This window comes from Oncorhynchus mykiss, chromosome 8, assembly GCF_013265735.2.
Source record: "Oncorhynchus mykiss isolate Arlee chromosome 8, USDA_OmykA_1.1, whole genome shotgun sequence".
Classification (NCBI taxonomy): domain Eukaryota; kingdom Metazoa; phylum Chordata; class Actinopteri; order Salmoniformes; family Salmonidae; genus Oncorhynchus; species Oncorhynchus mykiss.
Genome location: NC_048572.1, coordinates 37,400,447 through 37,420,699, shown reverse-complemented (window position 1 = coordinate 37,420,699; position 20,253 = coordinate 37,400,447). Strand labels below are relative to the sequence as shown.

General features: G+C 42.2%; 1 protein-coding gene across 4 annotated transcripts in view; it reads right to left on the bottom strand.

The window, feature by feature from the left end:
• The window catches only part of mut (methylmalonyl CoA mutase), a 39,018-nt gene that overhangs the window by 3,490 nt on the left and 15,275 nt on the right, over positions 1–20,253 (bottom strand). For all 4 annotated transcript variants that reach the window (XM_021612530.2, XM_021612532.2, XM_021612529.2 and 1 more), the window contains exons 9-12: positions 18,846–18,961; positions 14,839–14,970; positions 12,521–12,668; positions 4,302–4,469 (exon numbers count right to left, since the gene is read on the bottom strand). In XM_021612530.2, coding sequence (XP_021468205.1) covers positions 4,302–4,469; positions 12,521–12,668; positions 14,839–14,970; positions 18,846–18,961 — 564 coding nt within the window. The remainder of the gene's footprint in view (positions 1–4,301; positions 4,470–12,520; positions 12,669–14,838; positions 14,971–18,845; positions 18,962–20,253) is intronic.

Sequence of the window (20,253 nt, the reverse complement as noted above, 5' to 3'; positions counted from 1 at the left end):
TCTCCACAAAGTACAATCTTTGTCCCCATGTGCAGTTGCCACCCATAGTCTGGCTTTTTTATGGCGGTTTTGGAGCAGTGGCTTTTTCCTTGCTGAGCGGCCTTTCAGGTTATGTCGATATAGGACTTGTTTTACTGTGGCTATAGATACTTTTGTACCGGTTTCCTCCAGCATCTTCACAAGGTCCTTTGCTGTTGTTTTGCACCAAAGTACATTCATCTCTAGGAGACAGAACGCGTCTCCTTCCTGAGCGGTATGATGGCTGCGTGGTCCCATGGTGTTTATACTTGCGTACGACTGTTCGTATAGATGAACGTGGTATCTTCAGGCATTTGGAAATTGCTCCCAAGGATGAACTAGACTTGTGGTGGTATAGAATTGAGGTCTTGGCTGATTTCTTTAGATTTTCCCATGATGTCAAGCAAAGAGGCACTAGGTTTGAAGGTAGGCCTTGAAATACATCCTAAGGTATACCTCCAATTGAATGATAATGATGTCAATTAGCCTATCAGAAGCTACTAAAGTCATGACATAATTTTCTGGAATTTTCCAAGCTTTTAAAGGCACAGTCAACTTAGTGTATGTAAACTTCTGACCCACTGGAATTGTGATACAGTGAATTATAAGTGAAATAATCTGTCTGTAAACAATTGTTGGAAAAATGACTTGTGTCATGCACAAAGTAGATGTCCTAACCGACTTGCCAAAACTATAGTTTGTTAACAAGAAATTTGTTTTAATGACTCCAACCTAAGAGTATATAAACTCCGACTTCAACTGTATGTCTTTGCGGTCTCTCCGTTGAAAACACTTGATCCGTCTGGGGAGTAATTCGAAAGAAAGTCTCTGGTTTGTCCACCAGAGATCAAAGTCTTTCGTAGTTGTAGCTCTGTTATTATGGATATGTCAGACGTACCAACAGCTGTTTGATAGGAAATTGTTCTTTAGAGTGGATCTTTCAGATCCATTTCTCGGATGAGGGTAATAGACTAAAGTACTTAAACAGCTGCAGACTGAATGTTCCTGTGTCGTTTTCATCTTCTTCACTCGAGAAAGTTTCAGTGTCTAGCCATCCAGTACCTTTCAGCTTACGCTGTTGGTCTCGCTGGTCTCAGAGTGGTAACCATTTCAGTGTGGGGAAGCCTTCTCTGGTCTTTAGTTTTGTAGATTTCTTAACCATTTTTGGCGTCCGGTTCAAACCGCGTGCTTGGTCTCTAGAGGTTTAATAGAAACGCGTTCTCTGGAGTATTGAATCACGTGTTGCCAGTCCGACGGACGAATCTGGGTTTGGGGATACCAGGAGAACACTACCTGCCCAAATGCATAGTACCATATGTAAAGTTTGGAGGAGGAGGAATAATTGTCTTGGGATGGTTTTCATGGTTCGGGCTAGACCCCTTAGATCCAGTGAAGGGAAATCTAAACGCTACAGCATACAATGACATTCTAGACGATTCTGTGTTTCCAACTTTGTGGAAACCGTTTGGGGAAGGCCCTTTCCTGTTTCAGCATGACAATGCCCCCATGAACAAAACGAGGTCCATACAGAAATGGTTTGTCAAGATCGGTGTGGAAGAACTTGACTGGCCTGCACAGAGCCCTGACCTCAAACCCATCGAACACCTTTGGGATGAATTGAAACGCCAACTGTGAGCCAGGCCTTATGGCCCAACATCAGTGCCTGACCTCACTCTTGAATGGAAGCAAGCTCTTGTGCCTGAATGGAAGCAAGTCTCTGCAGCAATGTTCCAACATCTAGTAGAAATCCTTCCCAGGAGAGTGGATGCTGTTATACCTTTCACTTACTTAGCCAACGCAGCTAATTTAGCCTACTCAACAACCTGACTCAAACAGAGAGGAATGGTATTTATGTTAGCCAACTGGCTAAGGCTATCCAACACCTCATCTGTCCCAAGTCAAGGTAAGCTTTCGGTTTTATGAATGTATTGCCTGCTAAACTGGTTGCTGTACACTGTACTGCGTGATTGTACACAAGGTTTGGATTGTGGGTTTACTAACGTGTTAATTTTAGTTTGTTGACAATGTTAATATGGTGACAACAATGTAGGCTGTGTAGCGGTTAGGTGTTATGGTATGAAGGTTTGGCTTGGAGAGGTTTTTGCGCCTGGTAACAGACACCTGTTGTGTTGTGCACTGAAGTCCACAAGCAAAGGGAAAATGTAAGAGGAGGAGAGCACGTAGATGATAGAAGGAATTATACAACAAGTAAAGTGATGATGCTTTATGTGGCTGCTATGAAAGTGAACTGTGTGTGCAGGTGATCAGGGATGTATTCAGTCCACCGATTCTGTTACTAAACTGAAGAAAATGGAATGAAACAAGGAGGGACCTACCTGAATTTGTCCAATAAAAACTCTTGTTTTAGTTGCAAAGGACTAATGATTACACCCCAGATGAGATAGATGCAGGCAAGAGTGTGCAAGGTGATATTGAAAGTGTCACTGTCTTTCACTTTGATTACCACAATTTGTCTCTAGACCTGTGCACCTATATTACAAATGCTAATTTCTAGGCTAGGTTGTAGCAACCTCATTATGGGTATAAGGCAAATTTGAGTATCATGTACACCTATCAAAACACCATCCCTAATCTCTAATGGCACTAACCACCACTGGTGTGAATGCACCCTGAGAAACCTGAATATTTTGATATCTATATAGCAGAGCTATTATACTGTAGCATAGTGTCGAAGCTGAAGAAAAGCTCTTTATGAATAAAATATTCACTATGAATACCACTATCTATACATAAAGGACAAGGCGACGCAGTCGCGTCACGTCTAGGAATGTTAGCGGCAGTTCTCATGGTATTGTATTCGTTATGATACAATCTTGTGTGTTCAACATGGGCCTCTGACCCTGGCTGTTTTTTGTTTGTTGTTGTTGGCTCTATAATCGGCTAATGTCCATTTGTGTGAACACAGAAACATGGTTTCATAAATGAGACGTCTCTCTGAATACATAAACTAAATGGTTTCATCTCTCTCACAGGACACCAGTAGCTATTACTAGGTGTGTGTGTGTGTGTGTGTGTGTGTGTGTGTGTGTGTGTGTGTGTGTGTGTGTGTGTGTGTGTGTGTGAGCATCCAGGCATCAAGTGGCAGAGCTATGGATTTTGATGTCAATTCCTATTTGCACTGCTTTGACTTTTCCAATTCACACCCACTCCGAGCAGCACCTCCATCCCACAATACACTATAATGGCATCCATTGGTCCCCTGCAGAAGGCAACTGATTTGTTAAAACTACCAAGACACAAGCACGCACATTTGTGTGTATATTAAGACGGTAATCAGAAATAGTCATCAGGCAGCCTGATTGTGTTTACCTCAACTAACTCAATGTTTTCTCACTCTTCAGGCCTAGTAGTAATTAAAACATCTCATATGTTCCATGTGTGCACCACTCTCTGTGTGTGTTTTGGTCACCCTTTTGAACAACAAACAATAAATCTGGTTAGCCGACCTATGGGAGGCAGGACGGAGCTGGCCCTGGATCCCGCTAAGTTTGCCGTCTCCTGGGCACATGTACATACAACACAGTCCTCATACACAGATTTCTCACATAAATGCACAACTTTAAATCAGGTTACAGACCAGGTAACTAGGCCTTGGACCCCTAGACTTAGCGAGAATACATATTAGCAGGCTAGTTAATCGGTTTTGTAACACTAGCCTTCGTGTTCTAATATTGTCGATGGTTCACCACTGTGAGACCGCAGGTCGTGGACAAACGTGCTCCTATCTGGGGGGTTGCAGGGATGATCTCGTCTGTCTTTAGTCTCTTTGTTACTCTCCACAAGATGGCTGTACACCGTCCTGGGACTCTAAGAACAGAGTGATCTGTCGTGTTTAACCGAGCAGGCTATGGGTTATTCTACTGTTTGGTCAAGCAGAGAGACTAAACTGGTCTTCTTTATTTTCCTATTTGATGAGAGAAACTGCTGGCAGCTCGTGTTGGTGTCATTTACACTATTATTGTTTAGTATTCTGCAGAGAGAAAGGAGAAAGATGGTGGGAGAGGTGGATCGTTGTATATTCTGTATATGTATATTTCTTGCCGTTTTTAAAAATTGTTTTAATTATGAGAGCTTGAGTGAGTAACGTTGGAGAGGGAGATCATTATTTGGTATCAGAAAGAGAAAGACTGACAGACTCAGGACATTCTCGGGGTTCATCTCCCTACAAGTCAAAGGTTACAGTGTACATGAGGTTGGATGACACCTCCACAGATGACCAGGATGTCAGGGTGGTTGAGGTTGAGTTAGGGGTCACAGGTTACCTGAGGTGGGATGACCCCTCCACAGATGACCAAGATGTCAGGGCGGTTGAGGTTACGAAGCTCCTTGATAAGCTCTGGGACCAGGGTCTTGTGTCCTGCGGCCAGCGTGCTGACCCCAACACAGTGGACGTCTGCATCTACCGCCTGCTGGGCCACCTCCAGGGGGGTCTATAGAGGAGGAAACAAAAGTAGTATGAAAAAACAGTAGTCATCATCACGTTAGTAGTCGAACCACAGCCTATGATGTGGGAAGTCTATATAGTGGTCCTCTTATACTGTACGTCTCAATAAGATCTGATTTATTACTTCTAAATCATGTGTTGTATTTTAAGGCTGAGACTGCCCCAAGGCACGTTCAACAAGCAATATATTAGCGAACGCGTGTGGCGAACTGTGTTTGTTTCAAACACAAACATTCCATTATGTTAGTTTTAGCTACTCTTGCTGATAACACGATGTAATGACCACGTAAAATGTTGGTTTTACCTGTGGCTTTTTGACTTTTTAGATCCTGGTCCCGATTTCATGGAGTGGCTACAGATTTTAGTGGGTGAAGAGTCGAGGGTTATGTGGAGGAGGTCGTCCCTCGCTACAACGACTTCGCCCTTCGGTGTCATTTTCGGTTGAACCCCAAAAACGTTTTGGTAATTTGGATGTCTACACAGCCCGTGTTTTGGTCAAAGTAGCCTAAATAAAGTGTCACTAAAATCCCCAATGATGTAGTGTGAGGTTCTGTTTTATACACTACCATATCATATGCGATGGAATATTATTTGCTGTTGGCTTGTGTGGGTGTATGTGTTATGCAACATAGCTGACTTGAGACATTGTTAACAGTTTCAGGGCCATGGGCCTTTCTCGTGATGGAAAAATACAGAATAACATAAAAACTGACACATACAGAGCGTAGTATAGGGAACAAACAGTCTTTTGTTAGATAACAGGAGCCATCTCGTGATGGAAAAATACAGAATAACATAAAAACGGACACATACAGAGCGTAGTATAGGGAACAAACGGTCTTTTGTTAGATAACAGGAGCCAGGTGCGTGATAACTGTATCGAGCATGGGCGCATAGATATTCTACACAACTACAACGACTGACCGCTGAAGCGCCCGGGGGCTGGGACCAGCCTGTGCGCCAACAATCAATGATAGGCTGGGTGAGTTTAAACCACACCCAGTCTCTACTCTGTGACAGGCCGGCTCAGAAGCAGGAACTACTTCTGTCAGAGTATATTATAATATTTTTGTCAGGAATAAGTCAGTTCTCGGTTTGCCCTGCGAAGTGTGACAGAGAGCCCGTATATACAAAAATTGCATTTACCACTTATTGCTTAGCTAATAAAAAGTACATAGTATACAATCGGTGACTCAATGTCATATTTATCCTGATACCAGATCCGATTGACGCAACCCTTAACAGTAGCTAGTCATCTATCTACCATATAAAGAAGCACGAACGCACACCCAGCCGCCAAGTTAGTTGACCAACCAGACAGCTAGGTGGGTGGGGTGTACAGTCAACCAGCCAGACATAAGTCCTTTATAATCAACCAAATTCTATTTATGTAGGGTAAAGTATATTATTTATGGCCCCTTTAGAACAAATAATTCAAATGTAAAAATAAAATGTAGCCTACATTGAGAATAGTAAGCCTATAATGAACAATACACAATAGTATCGTTGCTAATTGCCTCTGGCTTACAGTAGTGAAGGACAAAACATTAAGTTGACAAAATCCAACCCACATTCCCATCAGGGGCCACTCCGAACACCGGGTCGCCTACATATACCAGAAAGGTCAACCCAGGTTCCAGCTGCAAGCTGTGTGCGACAGCAAAGTTTGTTTCATGCATGTCTACGCGGGCTATGCTGGTTCTGTGCATGGATGCACGCGTGTACAGAACCAGCAACCCTAAGGCTCACCTCGATGCCTAACCTTTGCCAGAGCAGTACCACCTCATGGGGGTAGTCTGCCTATCCTATAAGCCTGGATCTTATTGTCCCATTCAGGGACACTAGTCACCTATTGGACAAGCACAAAAGATTTAACCAGATCCACAGACGTCCTTTGGGCTGTTAAAGTGCCAATGGAGGAGACTCCAACCTCTGGAATGCTGCTGCTGGAGAAGAGCTAGAAGCCATCGCCAGTGCCCTGTGTCCTCCACAACATGGTCCTCATCCATGAAGGCATCACAGAGGACTTGGATGAGGACCATGTTGTGTCACATAACATCGAGCGAGTCCCTGATCCTGCAGACAATAGAGTGGCTCCACGTAACCAGGCTGTCCAGAAGAGGGACAACATAATGCGCCTGCTCTAAAAAAAAAAAAAAATGTAATACTTATTGTTGCACAATGGAGAAAATTGTTCTGGGTGTCCATTTTTTAAGAAATAGCATTTTCAATGATTGAGATGCATGACATAGAATGTAATAGAATAACTTCATTTTTCCAGAAGGAACTTAACAAGGGACTAACAAGGAAAAGCAAAATATATATTTGTTTATTAGATTGCATACATAAATAACACAAAACAGTCCAAAAATCTATTCCATTGACTATAACATTGAGAACCATTAAAAAAAACTGTTTTGATTTACTTAAATAATAATAACTGCTTATTCCAAAACTAATTTACTTCAATTACAATCACTGTTCATTCAAAAACGGATTTACTTCAATCAGAATGAGCATTTCATACATTTTTGCATCCATGGCTGCGGTAAACCTTGTAGGTTCTCGTGGCTGTGTGTGGGTGTCAGTGTGAGGAGGGGGAAGGGTTGGATGTGTGCAGCTTTTTTGTGGATATTGAATATTGAGGTCTACAGGTGTATGTGGGTGTGTGTGGGTGGAGGTGTTGTGGGTTATGTCAGTGTGGTAGTGAATGTTGTGGTCTGTTGGTGTTTGTGGGTGTCTGTGGGTGGAGGTTTTGTGGTGTGGGCTATGTGAGTGTGGTAGTGAATGTTGTGGTCTGTTGGTGTTTGTGGGTGTCTGTGGGTGGAGGTTTTGTGGTGTAGGCTATGTGAGTGTGGTAGTGAATGTTGTGGTCTGTTGGTGTTTGTGGGTGTCTGTGGGTGGAGGTTTTGTGGTGTGGGCTATGTGAGTTTGGTAGTGAATGTTGTGGTCTGTTGGTGTTTGTGGGTGTGTGTGAGTGGAGGTGTTGTGGTGTGGGCTATGTGAGCGTGGTAGTGAATGTTGTGGTCTGTTGGTGTTTGTGGGTGTGTGTGGGTGGAGGTGTTGTGGTGTGGGCTATGTGAGCGTGGTAGTGAATGTTGTGGTCTGTTGGTGTTTGTGGGTGTGTGTGAGTGGAGGTGTTGTGGTGTGGGCTATGTGAGTGTGGTAGTGAATGTTGTGGTCTGTTGGTGTTTGTGGGTGGAGGTGTTGGGATGTGTGTCAGTGAATGAAGAAACAATGCGGACAGGAGTTACTGCTGATTGAGAGGATCAACCATGTTGCTGCTCTAAGGTTGTCAGTAAATAGCTGGCTACAAACTAGCTAGCTAAGTAGAATTAGCCTTGGGAGTAGCCTACTGTTTGCTCCCAATGCCAGCTTTCGGGCAGAGTCTGTGTGCTCGGTGACACACACCCCATCATGGAGAATCATCCCTTATCCATACAAGGAGGAAGTAGCCTATGCTAAGCTAGCTATACAGGCTATGCATCGATATACAGTGAGGGAGTAGCCTATGCTAAGCTAGCTATACAGGCTATGCATCGATATACAGTGAGGGAGTACCCATGTTTTCTTATCATGAGCAGGAGCTTATCACTGTGATTCTGGTGATTAGTTTAGTGCAGCATCAATATTGATAGTAGCCATCACTGTGTCGCGCAGCTCACGAGACCACGGCAAGGCACTCTATCAGTGATAGCTGACATTTTATGGGTCATCCCAGTCACATTAGTTCATGTGACTTGCGTCGGCAGTCACACTTTAAATATTGTACAAATTATTTCGGGCAATATTATTCTTTGGAACCCTATTCCCTTACACAGTTTAAGCTAGAAATGCATTCTCTTAATTTGAGACGGGTCTGGATTAGTGCACTAGTATCTCGACACTTTTACTGCTTTTCTGCTCTGAGCAAAATCAGAGTATCTGCTAGCTCATTAGTGCATACTGTAGCATGAGTCAGACTAGTATACATTTGACGGTATCATTTCAGTCACGTAGTTACATTTACTTCATGCTTATCTGCAGCAGTAGGTTCTAGGTCAAGCCATTTCTAATCATGTGTCATACATTTGACATAGGTAGTAGTCCGTGTATCTTCGTGTTCCAGTAGTATTATTATTCTAGTGACAGTTTACTGACTCTATTCTTAGTTTATCGTATGCTATTGTATTGTATGCTAATTGTAGTGATCGTGTCATTCTAGTCATCATCAGGGGTGAAAGTAGATGTAATTTCTTCCAGGTATGGGCCCAATCATAGAATTCCATATAGAACCCCTATTAATTCAATAGGATCTCTGTGGGACTAGTCGTAAAGATTTGTCATTTAACTTTTAAAATGTATTACCTTTAATTGGGGCATAAACACAACCAGTTATGTTTTTATCTGATTGTCAAACAATCACTTCAAAGGGCTCCTTTACTAGACTACGCGCGCACATTCAACCTACTGTATTTCCAGCCTCTAAACTGTCTGTATGGTGAATGGAAAGAGACCTCTAACACAAAACACCCAAACGTGGAATAGCATTTGGTGATTGTCATTAGGCCAGAATTTTTTTCAGAGTTTACTGCTGCGAACGAGTCTCGATGTCGGCCACTTATCTCTGCCTCTGCCTTGTCATTTTGGATCGTCGACTATACCACCCGTTTTCAAGTCCATTCGCACATTTTTCATGCCTCTGACATGCGGTAATGCTAAATAATTGTGAAATAGTTTACATGTTGTTTTAATTATTGTGACAGGCTCATGTTTTACCGGTACGGCGTACCCCCATTATTTATTTTGCCGGGACGCAGTACCAGACCGCCTTACTTTCACCCCTGGTCAGCATGTATTAAGCTACTGAACCTAACCATGCACATGCTCCTACAAATGTGATAAATCGGCAGCCATGTCATATGCAATACAGTGTATAGATAACGAAGCAAAGAATATCAGCTCACACCTAAATGTGCTAGCAGTCACCATTGCATAAGAGTTGCAGCCTTAAACACATGATAGAAGTAGTATGTAAGACATGAAGATAACACATTATAATAGGAGGTAATACATGATGACTATAAAGAAGTGATCGCTACAATTAGCATTCAAATAACACTACAGCCTCAATTTACATGTATACTATTGCCTAACCTAAACCATAACTTGAAATCGGAGGAAGAAAAGTTAGGGTTATCATCTTGGACCTTAGTGGGTGAAAACCTTGTGAAGACTTACAGAAAACGTTTGACCTCTGTCATTGCCAACAAAGGGTATATAACACAGTATTGAGATAAACTTTTGTTATTGATCAAATACTTATTTTCCACCATAATTTGCAAATAAATTAATTAAAAATCCTACAATGTGATTTTCTGGATTTTTTTTCTCATTTTGTCTGTCATAGTTGAAGTGTACCTATGATGAAAATTACAGGCCTCTCTCATCTTTTTAAGTGGGAGAACTTGCACAATTGGTAGCTGACTAAATACTTTTTTGCCCCACTGTAAGTACATTGCATATTGCTACAGGTGTTTGGCTGGGTCATATTGCTTAGGGTTGCTTGTTAAATAAGGAGATAATGTAGACCCACCAGATGATCACACATTTAGTTTCAGCGAAAGCACCCAGCGGTGCGTCCCAGGGCGTCTGGGTTCGTACTGCCGCTTACAGTTGCTAGTTAGATAAGTAGAATATTCTCATATACCAAGATGACAGCTCATCTTGCCTCAAGTGAGGGTACCCGGCAGTGGGTCATACGAGAAATATAAGGCATACATTGCACAGCTCATGCTACAAGACTGTATACTATGGTTAATATTCACACATAGTATACAGTCTTGCACAGGTAAAATGACTTTAATAATATTTAAACAGTGCTTTCTGCCGTAGCTACACATATCTGTCGTATGGTTCTGCTGTTTTGGGGGACTGGTATAGCTTACTGCACTCCCTGCTTGTAGGTAATGTTATATATTAACGCTTTGCTTGAGCAGTGAGCTGCCCTGAAGGAGCACAGCCTATATCGGTAAATTGACCATAAAGCAACATTTTGCAAGGGCCATCTCAGTCTTTGGACTTGAACCCCATTGAAAACCTGTGGTTTGAATTGAAGAGGGCAGTCCATAAAAGCAGACAAAGGACATCAAGGATCTGGAAAGATTCTGTATGGAGGAATTATCCCCGCAATGGGAGGGTGCAACAGTATTTAAAACAGGGGTGCCAATAAATTTGACCGCTGTCTTTGAAAAAAAGAATTACTTGTTTAATAAAATCGCTATCTGAGCAATTGTATTAGTATAAAACAATATAAATCCCCAATGTTTTTGAGCATACAATATAGCACAGTATTTGTATTATTTATTTTGCAGTCTTTTTGGCTCATCTTTATCAAGGGTGCCAATAATCATGAACATGACTGTATGTGAGACTGAATGTTCCCTAAACACGAGAAACTGTTGAGCGTGAAAAACCCAGCAGCGTTGCAGCTCGAGACGAACCGGTGCGCCTGGCATCTACTACCACACCCCGTTCAACGGCACTTAAATCTTTCGCCTTGCCCGTTCACCCTCTGAATTGCACACATACCCAATCCATGTCTCAATTGTCTCAAGGTTTAAAAAATCCTGCTTTAACCCGTCTCCTCTCCTTAACAAGTGACATTAAGAGTGTTCACCTGGATTCACCCGGTCATGGAAAGTGTATGTTCTATAGGTTTTGAATCAATACAACGTCACAATTACGGTACAGTGTTCGATTCGGCTGCTGGAGGGCAAGGAAACCCCCAGCTCCACTAAACCATAGACAACTATGTGCCGTTTCTATCATCTCATCAGCCCTTGAAGAGCAGAGTCAGAACTACATTTTTGTATGCATTATTCTACATGCTCTATCGGCAGTTATACAGCAAGTAACTGCATGCTTTTCATGATCAGTAAACTTCAATTGATCATGTCATTTCAGAACCGTGAGGGTAGCCTATCCATTTGGCATGTAGCTAGCTAAGCAAACCACGTTTGCAGCTCACTTAACTGCTGTCAAACTGCACACAGTTGTCACTGACTAGTTGGATAGTCATTTCCCACTGAGCAAACAATTTAGGTACTTAGAGCATTCTTAGAATTATTTATTATTTTTTTTAAATCAGGTTTTGGCTTGGCAGACCTCGTTTCTTTATTGACATGTCAATAAAACTCATGAATGTAACTACTTGGCAAATGTTATGTTCTTCTTGTAGCCCTGGTTGTCCTGAAAATAAAATGGTTAAACACTTCAATGTGAGACTAAATATGAGGGCAGGGCAAGCAGATGAATGAAAGTAGTGCATTTCATGTTGTTTCCGATTCAGGGATTGGCTGGGACGTTTTAGCAAGACTGGAGTGTCTGTCTAACTATCCTCACTAGGAGAATGACGAGGGAAGAGTGGGGAAACGTAGTGAACTGGCCGGTATGCAGCTTTGATGTTTGCCATGCCTGTGTAGGGAATGTTCCATAGGCTTTCCAGAGGTCTAGAGTAGACCAGATGGACTCACACTCACAGACACAAACACATTTCAGCGTTAATCGTTTAAAAGGACGATTGACCAAGATATGACCCACCTGCAGATTTATAGTAAGGGCTTTTTCCAAGTATGAATATGATGTGGTATGTCTGCATGCAGCATTAACAATTGCTGCATTAGAGTCCCATTGTTATCACACAAGTTCCTTAGTGCGGTGATCATTGTGCTATGCCTGGCATAGCTTATGTGAATGACTGCCTTGACCTTTAAGAATTAGTTGAGGCGTGACTAAAACAACACGGAGGCAGGGATTGAACCCAACGCAAATAAACGACCTAAGCACAGAAATAGATTCATGGGCAATTTAAGGCAATTTCACAAAGGTTCGCAGAGATCCCATTCGCTGCTAACTGCTCGAAGAGAAATCACCTCGGTTGTTTATCTGCGTTTGTTTGAATCCATGCCTCACTTGAGTTATTCTTTACTGTGAACACTTGGGAAATGAACACTCTATCGTTTCTCTCCAAGTCCAGTAGCTAGCAACTAAGCTTACCTGGAAGAGCGGTCCAATGTCAACGTCAAATCCCAGGTCAGCGAATCCCGTAGCGATGACCTTTGCCCCCCTGTCATGGCCGTCCTGGCCCATCTTGGCCACCAGCAGACGAGGGTTCCTGCCCTCATGCTTCTTAAATTCCACCACCCTGGGAGACGATTAATAAGTCATATCAATAGTTATTAATAATTAAGTGTTTATGGTACACAACCACCTTGGACTCTCAATAGAGGACAGGGAAGGAGAGGTCATATTAGGGACTGTAGTGATGGCTGGGTAGTATTCATTAGACACCAAACAGAAGAAAACGAACTGAAACAAGGAAGGACTGCCGTAACTTGTCCAAAAATAGACATATTTTTGTTTTCCGTTGCTAAATGCTTTGGTATGGTGTGCTCTAATGAACACAACATTTATGTGTAGTGGAACGTCTAGCATAAAATGGCTCAGATGGGTGGATGCTACTGTACAAATGGGTGGTTGATGAGGTCAGTTACCTTTGCTTTGAATAATGCACTATATAAATGCAAATTATTGCATTGGTGTATTTGCCAGCAAAGAGCTTCGATTTTCTTCTTAAACTCCACAACCCTGTTCAGAAATGTGTAATGTTATTAAAGTTCTTGAAAGGCTCTAGACAAATGAAATGTATTGTAATTCCAGACACAACAACAGCAATAGTGACTTGATGGGGGAGAAAGTTGAAAACTCTGAGCACAAACAATCACATAGGAGGTTCAATAAGGGCCTTCAAACATTTTCTCCATGCATTGCAGAAGTGTAGAAGCATGCCAATCACTTTGGCTTCCCAAGGGGACAACCACCTAGCCTGGTTAAGCCAGACTGAATGCTGCGACCCTTGAGAACAAACCTGATTTAGGCTCTGTCTATGAGAGTAAAAGCTTTGTCTATGAATCCTGCTGGAACTGAACTGTTCTGCAGATCGAGTCAGGAGGTGGCAGTTAGCTTACTGGGAAGGAAAAGGCAGACAAGTAGAGTTACTGGTTCAAATCCCAGGACAGGCACACAGTGGGATGAGCAAGTGGAAGGTTGCTGGTGTCAGAGCCATTCTGCCCTTGAGCAAGAACATTTAACCCTGAAATTGTTCTGCACTGCAGTTGACCCTGTGCTTATTTCAAGTGTGTGTGTGTGTGTGTGTGTGTGTTATGGTTGGGCGATATTACGATAGTATCATCTATCGAGGATGATTGACAACCATCGTCGATGGTGACGACCTCATGATGGGACAAACAATACTTAACCTATTTCAACTTGACTGCCGCAAAGCAGGGCAGTGCATGGGTGACATTCCGAGTAAGGCTATAACAAATATGAATATAGTTATTTCAATAAATATGTTGCATTTACAGAATGCAAGATAACTATGTAGACAGAGCTAAGAGTTTCACCAAAGCAGCACAAAATGTTAGATCAGAAAATGTTTTTGTTTGGCAAGGGCCAAAAGTCAAAGTAAATTGTTATAGCGGACATTTATTATTTTAAAAGTCACGTTTTTGATTTTCTCTCGATTTGATACGAACATGACTTGGCACAGCTTTATTTTGAATGTCAAATATTTCAGGCCACAAAAAGTGAAATTCAGCAAACAATGCCAAGATGGAAAAATCCAATGAGAAGTCAAAAAACTTAGGCTAGGCTACAGCTGAGCAAAGCTTAGGCAAGAAAGGATGCATAGCCTATAGGCATATGGGCCTATTTCCATATTATTCTAACAATGTGCAACCTACCTACAACGCATAGTAAGTCCTGGCCTAATAAGAGGAGGATGAGGCAAAAATGCAAATCAGTATATAATTATCCAGTTCTAAGGACAGCAAGAGTTCCTTGCTCTGCAGCCCATGATGATTAACAAACCATCACCCCATGTTGACTTTGTGTCACTCGCACCTCGGCACACACAGACACACAGATAGGCTTAGGCTACACATCTCTTTCGTGTCACATCTCCAATAGAGTAGAATAGTCTACTAGAAAATATTTGGATCCACTTATCTTTTGACAATGTTCCGATTCCTCTCATCCCTCCCGTAACATGCAAGTCGCTAGCAGTGGGTTTTTCTCTCCCTTTTTTAATATTATTATTGGCCGCTAGGAGGCGAAAACATCTTCTGCCATAAGTGCAGAATCATGATAGGACAAAAGCTGATATCGCCCAACCATGTTTCAATATGTTTTGTGTTATTCAATATTGCTACAAACCCTAGTGTGCTGTCTCAGGGGGTTGAAAACAGAGTAGAGAAGATATTCTAACATTAAGTACAACAGAGAATCAAGTACTATTTTCTTTCTGCTATTACCGGTTGTGTGCTGTGGAGATCTCCTCATGCTCTCCGAACTCGCTGCGGTAGGCTCCGCTCACCATCCTGGTGCTGGCTTTATGTTCCCCAAACACAACCTTCATGGCATCCGTGATCTCCCCAACAGAACATCTGGGGAATGCACAACAACATGTCTCAAAAACACTTCTCTTTTAATCAAATATACCAGCAGGGTTTCACAACGCTCTCCTTCAATATTCCCTGCAGTTCAGCTTACTTTATTTATTTAATCAGGATGGTGTATTCCGTAACAACTGCATTGCACTGATCGCCAGGGAGTGCTGGGTTCAAAGAAAAATGCTGTTATGTATTTCTTAGGTGATTGTTTATGTCAGTGTATCCCAAACAACTGCACTGAGGATAGGTAACACTGTCACCACCGATAAATCCATGATAATTGAGAATTTCAATAAGCATTTCTCTACGGCTGGCCATGCTTTCCTCCTGGCTACCCCAACCCCGGCCAACAGCTCCGCACCCCTCGCAGCTACTTGCCCGAGCCTCCCCAGCTTCTCCTTCACCCAAATCCAGATAGCAGAGGTTCTGAAAGAGTTGCAAAACCTAGACCAGTACAAATCAGCTGGGCTAGACAATCTGGACCCTCGTTTTCTAAAATTATCTGCCGCCATTGCTGCAAACCCTATTACCAGTCTATTCAACCTCTCTTTCGGATCGCCCAAGATCCATAAAGATTGGAAAGCTGCCGCGGTCATCCCCCTCTTCAAAGGGAGTGACAACCTATATCCATCCTGTATTTGTAGTTGTCCACATATTCTAGTTGTCTGGCTAGACTGTAAACTTTCCTTCCAGACTCATATTAAACATCACCAATCCAAGATGAAATCTAGAATCGGCTTTCTATTTCGCAACAAAGCCTCCTTCACTCACGCCGCCAAACATACCCTAGTAAAACTGACTATCCTACCGATCCTCGACTTTGGCGATGTCATTTACAAAAATAGCCTCCAACACTCTACTCAGCAAATTGAATGCAGTCTATCACAGTGCCATCCATTTTTTCATCAAAGCCCCATATACTACCCACCACTGCGACCTGTATGCTCTAGTCGGCTGGCCCTCGCTACATATTCGTCGCCAGACCTACTGGCTCCAGGTCGTCTATAAGTCTTTGCTAGGTAAAGCTCCACCTTATCTCAGCTCACAGGTCACGATAACAACACCCACCTGTAGCACGCGCTCCAGCAGGTATATCTCACTGGTCATCCCCAAAGTCAACACCTCCTTTGGCAGCCTTTCCTTCCATTTCTCTGATGCTAATGACTTATATTTCCCTCACTAACTGACTTATATTTCCCTCACTAACTTTAAACATCAGCTATCCGAGCAGCTAACCGATCGCTGCAGCGTTACATAGCCCATCTGTAAATAGCCCATCCAATCTACCTACCTCATCCCCACATTGTTTTTATTTACTTTTCTGCTCTTTTGCACACCAGTATTTCTACTTGCACATCATCATCTGGACATCTATCACTCCCGTGTTAATTTGCTAAATTGTAATTTCTTGCTACTATGGCCTATTTATTGCCTTACCTCCTCACGCCATTTGCAAAGTGCACTAAATATATAGACTTTTTACCCCCTATTGTGTTATTGACTGTACACTTGTTTATTCCATGTGTAACTCTGTGTTGTTGTTTGTGTCGCAATGCTTTGCTCTATCTTGGCCAGGTCGCAGTTGTAATTTTACAGTGGCTACACTTGCAGGACGCCATACTTTGTGTAACCGAGTTCATCTTCAGTGTGGTCACATAGTAGCCTACTTAAACTAGACATTGTGCAGTGGCTATTGCTTTACATAGCCACATAGGCCTACACTACACTAAACCTACAAATTAGTGGGGGGGTCTGGATCAAAAAGGGTGGGAGTGGCAGGGCGCTTATTAGGAGATTATTTTAGAGGCCACAACCCAAAAGTTTACACTGAATGCGTTTTTTCCATCCCAAAAATGTATTTTTAAAAATGGAATAAAATTATAGGTGGCCCACCCAAGGATGTATTTCAATGGCTGAAACACTCCTGCACATTGTGCTACGACTATTCCTTTACATAGCCACATACTAACTGTAATACTGTTGCTTCAAAACCAACTGGTGTTTTTAATAGTCTCACGGTGTTCTGTTGGTATGTTTATTCTTCAGGATGGTTTTATGTACACTGTCCTTGGGCGTTTTAAAAGGCAGTTATAACCAAAATGTACTACCGTTGCCATCATCGTTATCATTGTTTACACTACAGAGCATCTTTGTCTGTCTGGCTGTAGAGAATGGTCATGTGGTCTGTTAAAATGGCATTCGTCCCTGTTCTAGCCATTCCTTTACCACATACATCACTTTAAAACCAGAAGTGTTTTAATCAAGTGATGCAAAGTGATTTAGGGAAAATCTCAACAAACTAACAGGGAGTGGAGCTGAAAAGTTTAAAAAAACATCCTGAATTAAAAGGTTAATGGGATTCTCATTCAAGACTCCGATTTCATAACCACCACCTTTAACAAGGGCAGAGAACTGATCAAATATTTTCAACCAAGACCACAGTTCTCAATCCCATAGATAATAATAAACCAATATTCAGAATTCTTGAAATGTCAGCGTCAGCAGTGGACAGTATTATTCGCTTCTTCAGGAGCTCTAGAACCGAATAAATATTCTCTGATTGCCCCTATTGTACATCTCGTTAATCTGTCCGTCAAATATGGGTTCTTCCCCAATGCTTGGAAGTCTGCTGCAGTGATACCCATTTTAATTGCTGGTGACCCTACACCGGTGGAAAATTACCGACCTAGAAGCATTCTTCCAGTGCTATCAAAAGTAGCTGAAAGATGGGTGGCTGATCATCTGACTGATCCCCTCATTCAGGGCAACTTCATACATCAAATTCAATTTGGATTCAGAACTAACTATTCTACCGAAACAGCCAATTACTATTTTCTGGAGTGCATTAAATCTAAACTGGACATAGGTGGTGAAGTCGCTGCAGTCTTTTTGGATCTTAAAAAGGCCTTTGATACTGTGAATCATGAGGTCCTCCTATCCAAACTATCCTCCCTTAATGTGTCCACTGAAGTCATTGTTGGATGTATTCCTATCTGACGTCAAAGGGTGCATTTGGGGGACACTCAGTTGGCCACTCTTTACAATAACATTGGGGTCCCACAAGGTTCAACATTAGGCCCCCTTCTGTTTACCATCTATATGAATGATCTCCCACATGCTTGCCCACAAGTTAACATGCAGATGTATGTAGACGATACAGTTCTGTAGGTACACTCAAAAATAAACAACTAGTTGTTAACAAGTTAACTGAAGCTATGGTACTTGTTTCTAAATGGATTCTACATTTCTGCATGCCTGCATTTAAATATCGACAAGACTGTTTGTATGTACTTCTTCCATTGATTGTTCCCAACCAGCTGTTCTTGTTAATTTAGAGAATCTGAAAGTTGTGTCTAACTTCAGGTATCTCGGCGTCATTTTGGACTCCAACTTGACATTTAAGAAATATGTGAAGAAGGTGGTTAACACAGTCAAGTTTGGATTATCCAACTTTAAGTTTATAAGACCTTACCTTCCTCTGGAGGCCGCCAAACTATATATGCACTCTATGATCTTCTCACAGCTGAGATATTGCCTCACATGCTGGTCACAAGCAGGAGCTACAAGTCTGAAACCAATTGAATCACTCTAAAAACAAATATTTTTGATAACAAGCCAAAACAGTTACCCGGTCGGCAATTCCGCCATGCTTACTACAAGTTTAGATAGCTGACTCAACCACTTTATCAATCTAAAAACATTTAGAGTGACAATTGAGTGACTGACATTGACTGACTGCACAACCAAATTTCAAAACTGCACCTTGTGTGTTCTACTATTCTAACTCTCAACAGGAAGTAAAGTTTCCTTCAAAAGTGACAATGAGCCCAGGGTTGCTGACCATAGGACTAGTGGGGATAGTTTCTCACCTGGCTCTAGCAGCCTCCACAGCCAGCCCCAGCAGGTTCCCCTCCCTGGTACGAGCACACTCCTCTATGGCCGACAGACACCTCTTCGCCACCTCAGCATCACGACTCTCCCTCACCTGCAGGAGACACACAGACGTGATATACATATAAAACAATATCTTAAATGTACTTATTCCTTTTTAGCTCCTAGTGAAGAAATAGCCTCAACAGTAAATCTCCAGCGAACCCTAATATGTTCTAATTATATTGGCTTTTCATTGTATTGATATAATGACATCATCTACATTGCGGTTTAGTGAGACCATAGACTGTTGTGCCTTAATGGGGTCAGAATTTAGTTTTGCTTTGCTTAATATTGACATTGATGTATAACATCCATAACACAACCCAGGGTTGGCCTGGTTCCCAGTCCAAGGATATCCCTTTGCTTTGCTTCTCCACCTCTCAGTCTTGAACCCTTGCTTTCGTAGAAACCATGTGTCAGAACGAGGGACGTTACATCAAACGAGACATTATTTTGAGGACAATGTTTGGCACCACACATGTTCTGGACAGGAAAATGGCCACTTACTCACAGCCTGGTGGTCCATATCTGTTAAGTGCTTTAGCCTAGTTCTCTGCTGTGTTTGTCCACTGTCATGCATTGCCATGAAAACAATAGTCAGAGGAGTTGGACAACGCGAATACAGACCAGACTAGGGCTTAAGAATGAGAAGCCAAACCAAAGTCAAACTAAATAGACAGGCTGCTGCCAAGGCAGCCTACTCTTCCTGGGGTTCAGCAAAATTAAGGCAGTTCATACAATTTTAAAAACATTCACAGGTTTCACAACACACTGTGTGCCCCCGGGCCTCTACTCCACCACTACCACATATCTATCTACATGACTAAATCCATGTGTACGTGTATGTATAGTGCGTATGTTATCGTGTGTGTGTGTATGCATGTGTCTGTGCCTATGTTTGTGTTGCTTCACAGTCCCCACTGTTTCATAAGGTGCTTTTTTATCTGTTTTTTAAATCTAATTGTACTGCTTGCTTGTCACTTGGTAATGAGTTTGTCTGTCTTAATTGTCACCGGAAGTCTTGTCCAGTAGCAGGGACTGTGAGTGTGATTAGGACAACAGAGAATCAGTGGGGGGGGGGGGTTGGGATTATGTCAGAAAGGCAGGAATTCCTGATGAATAAGTGAAAATCACTACCGGTAACTCAACCTTCATAGAAATTCATTGGATCCTAAACACAGTCAGACCAAGGATTCACGTATACGGAGTCTCGAGAACAGAGTAGCACACGCACTAATTAAGACATTTGATCACAGGGGAAACACTTAACTATGCTTCATATTCAATATCTGTGACACACTGCCTGGAGTTTGATAAACAGCATTGGCACTTGGATTGGAACCA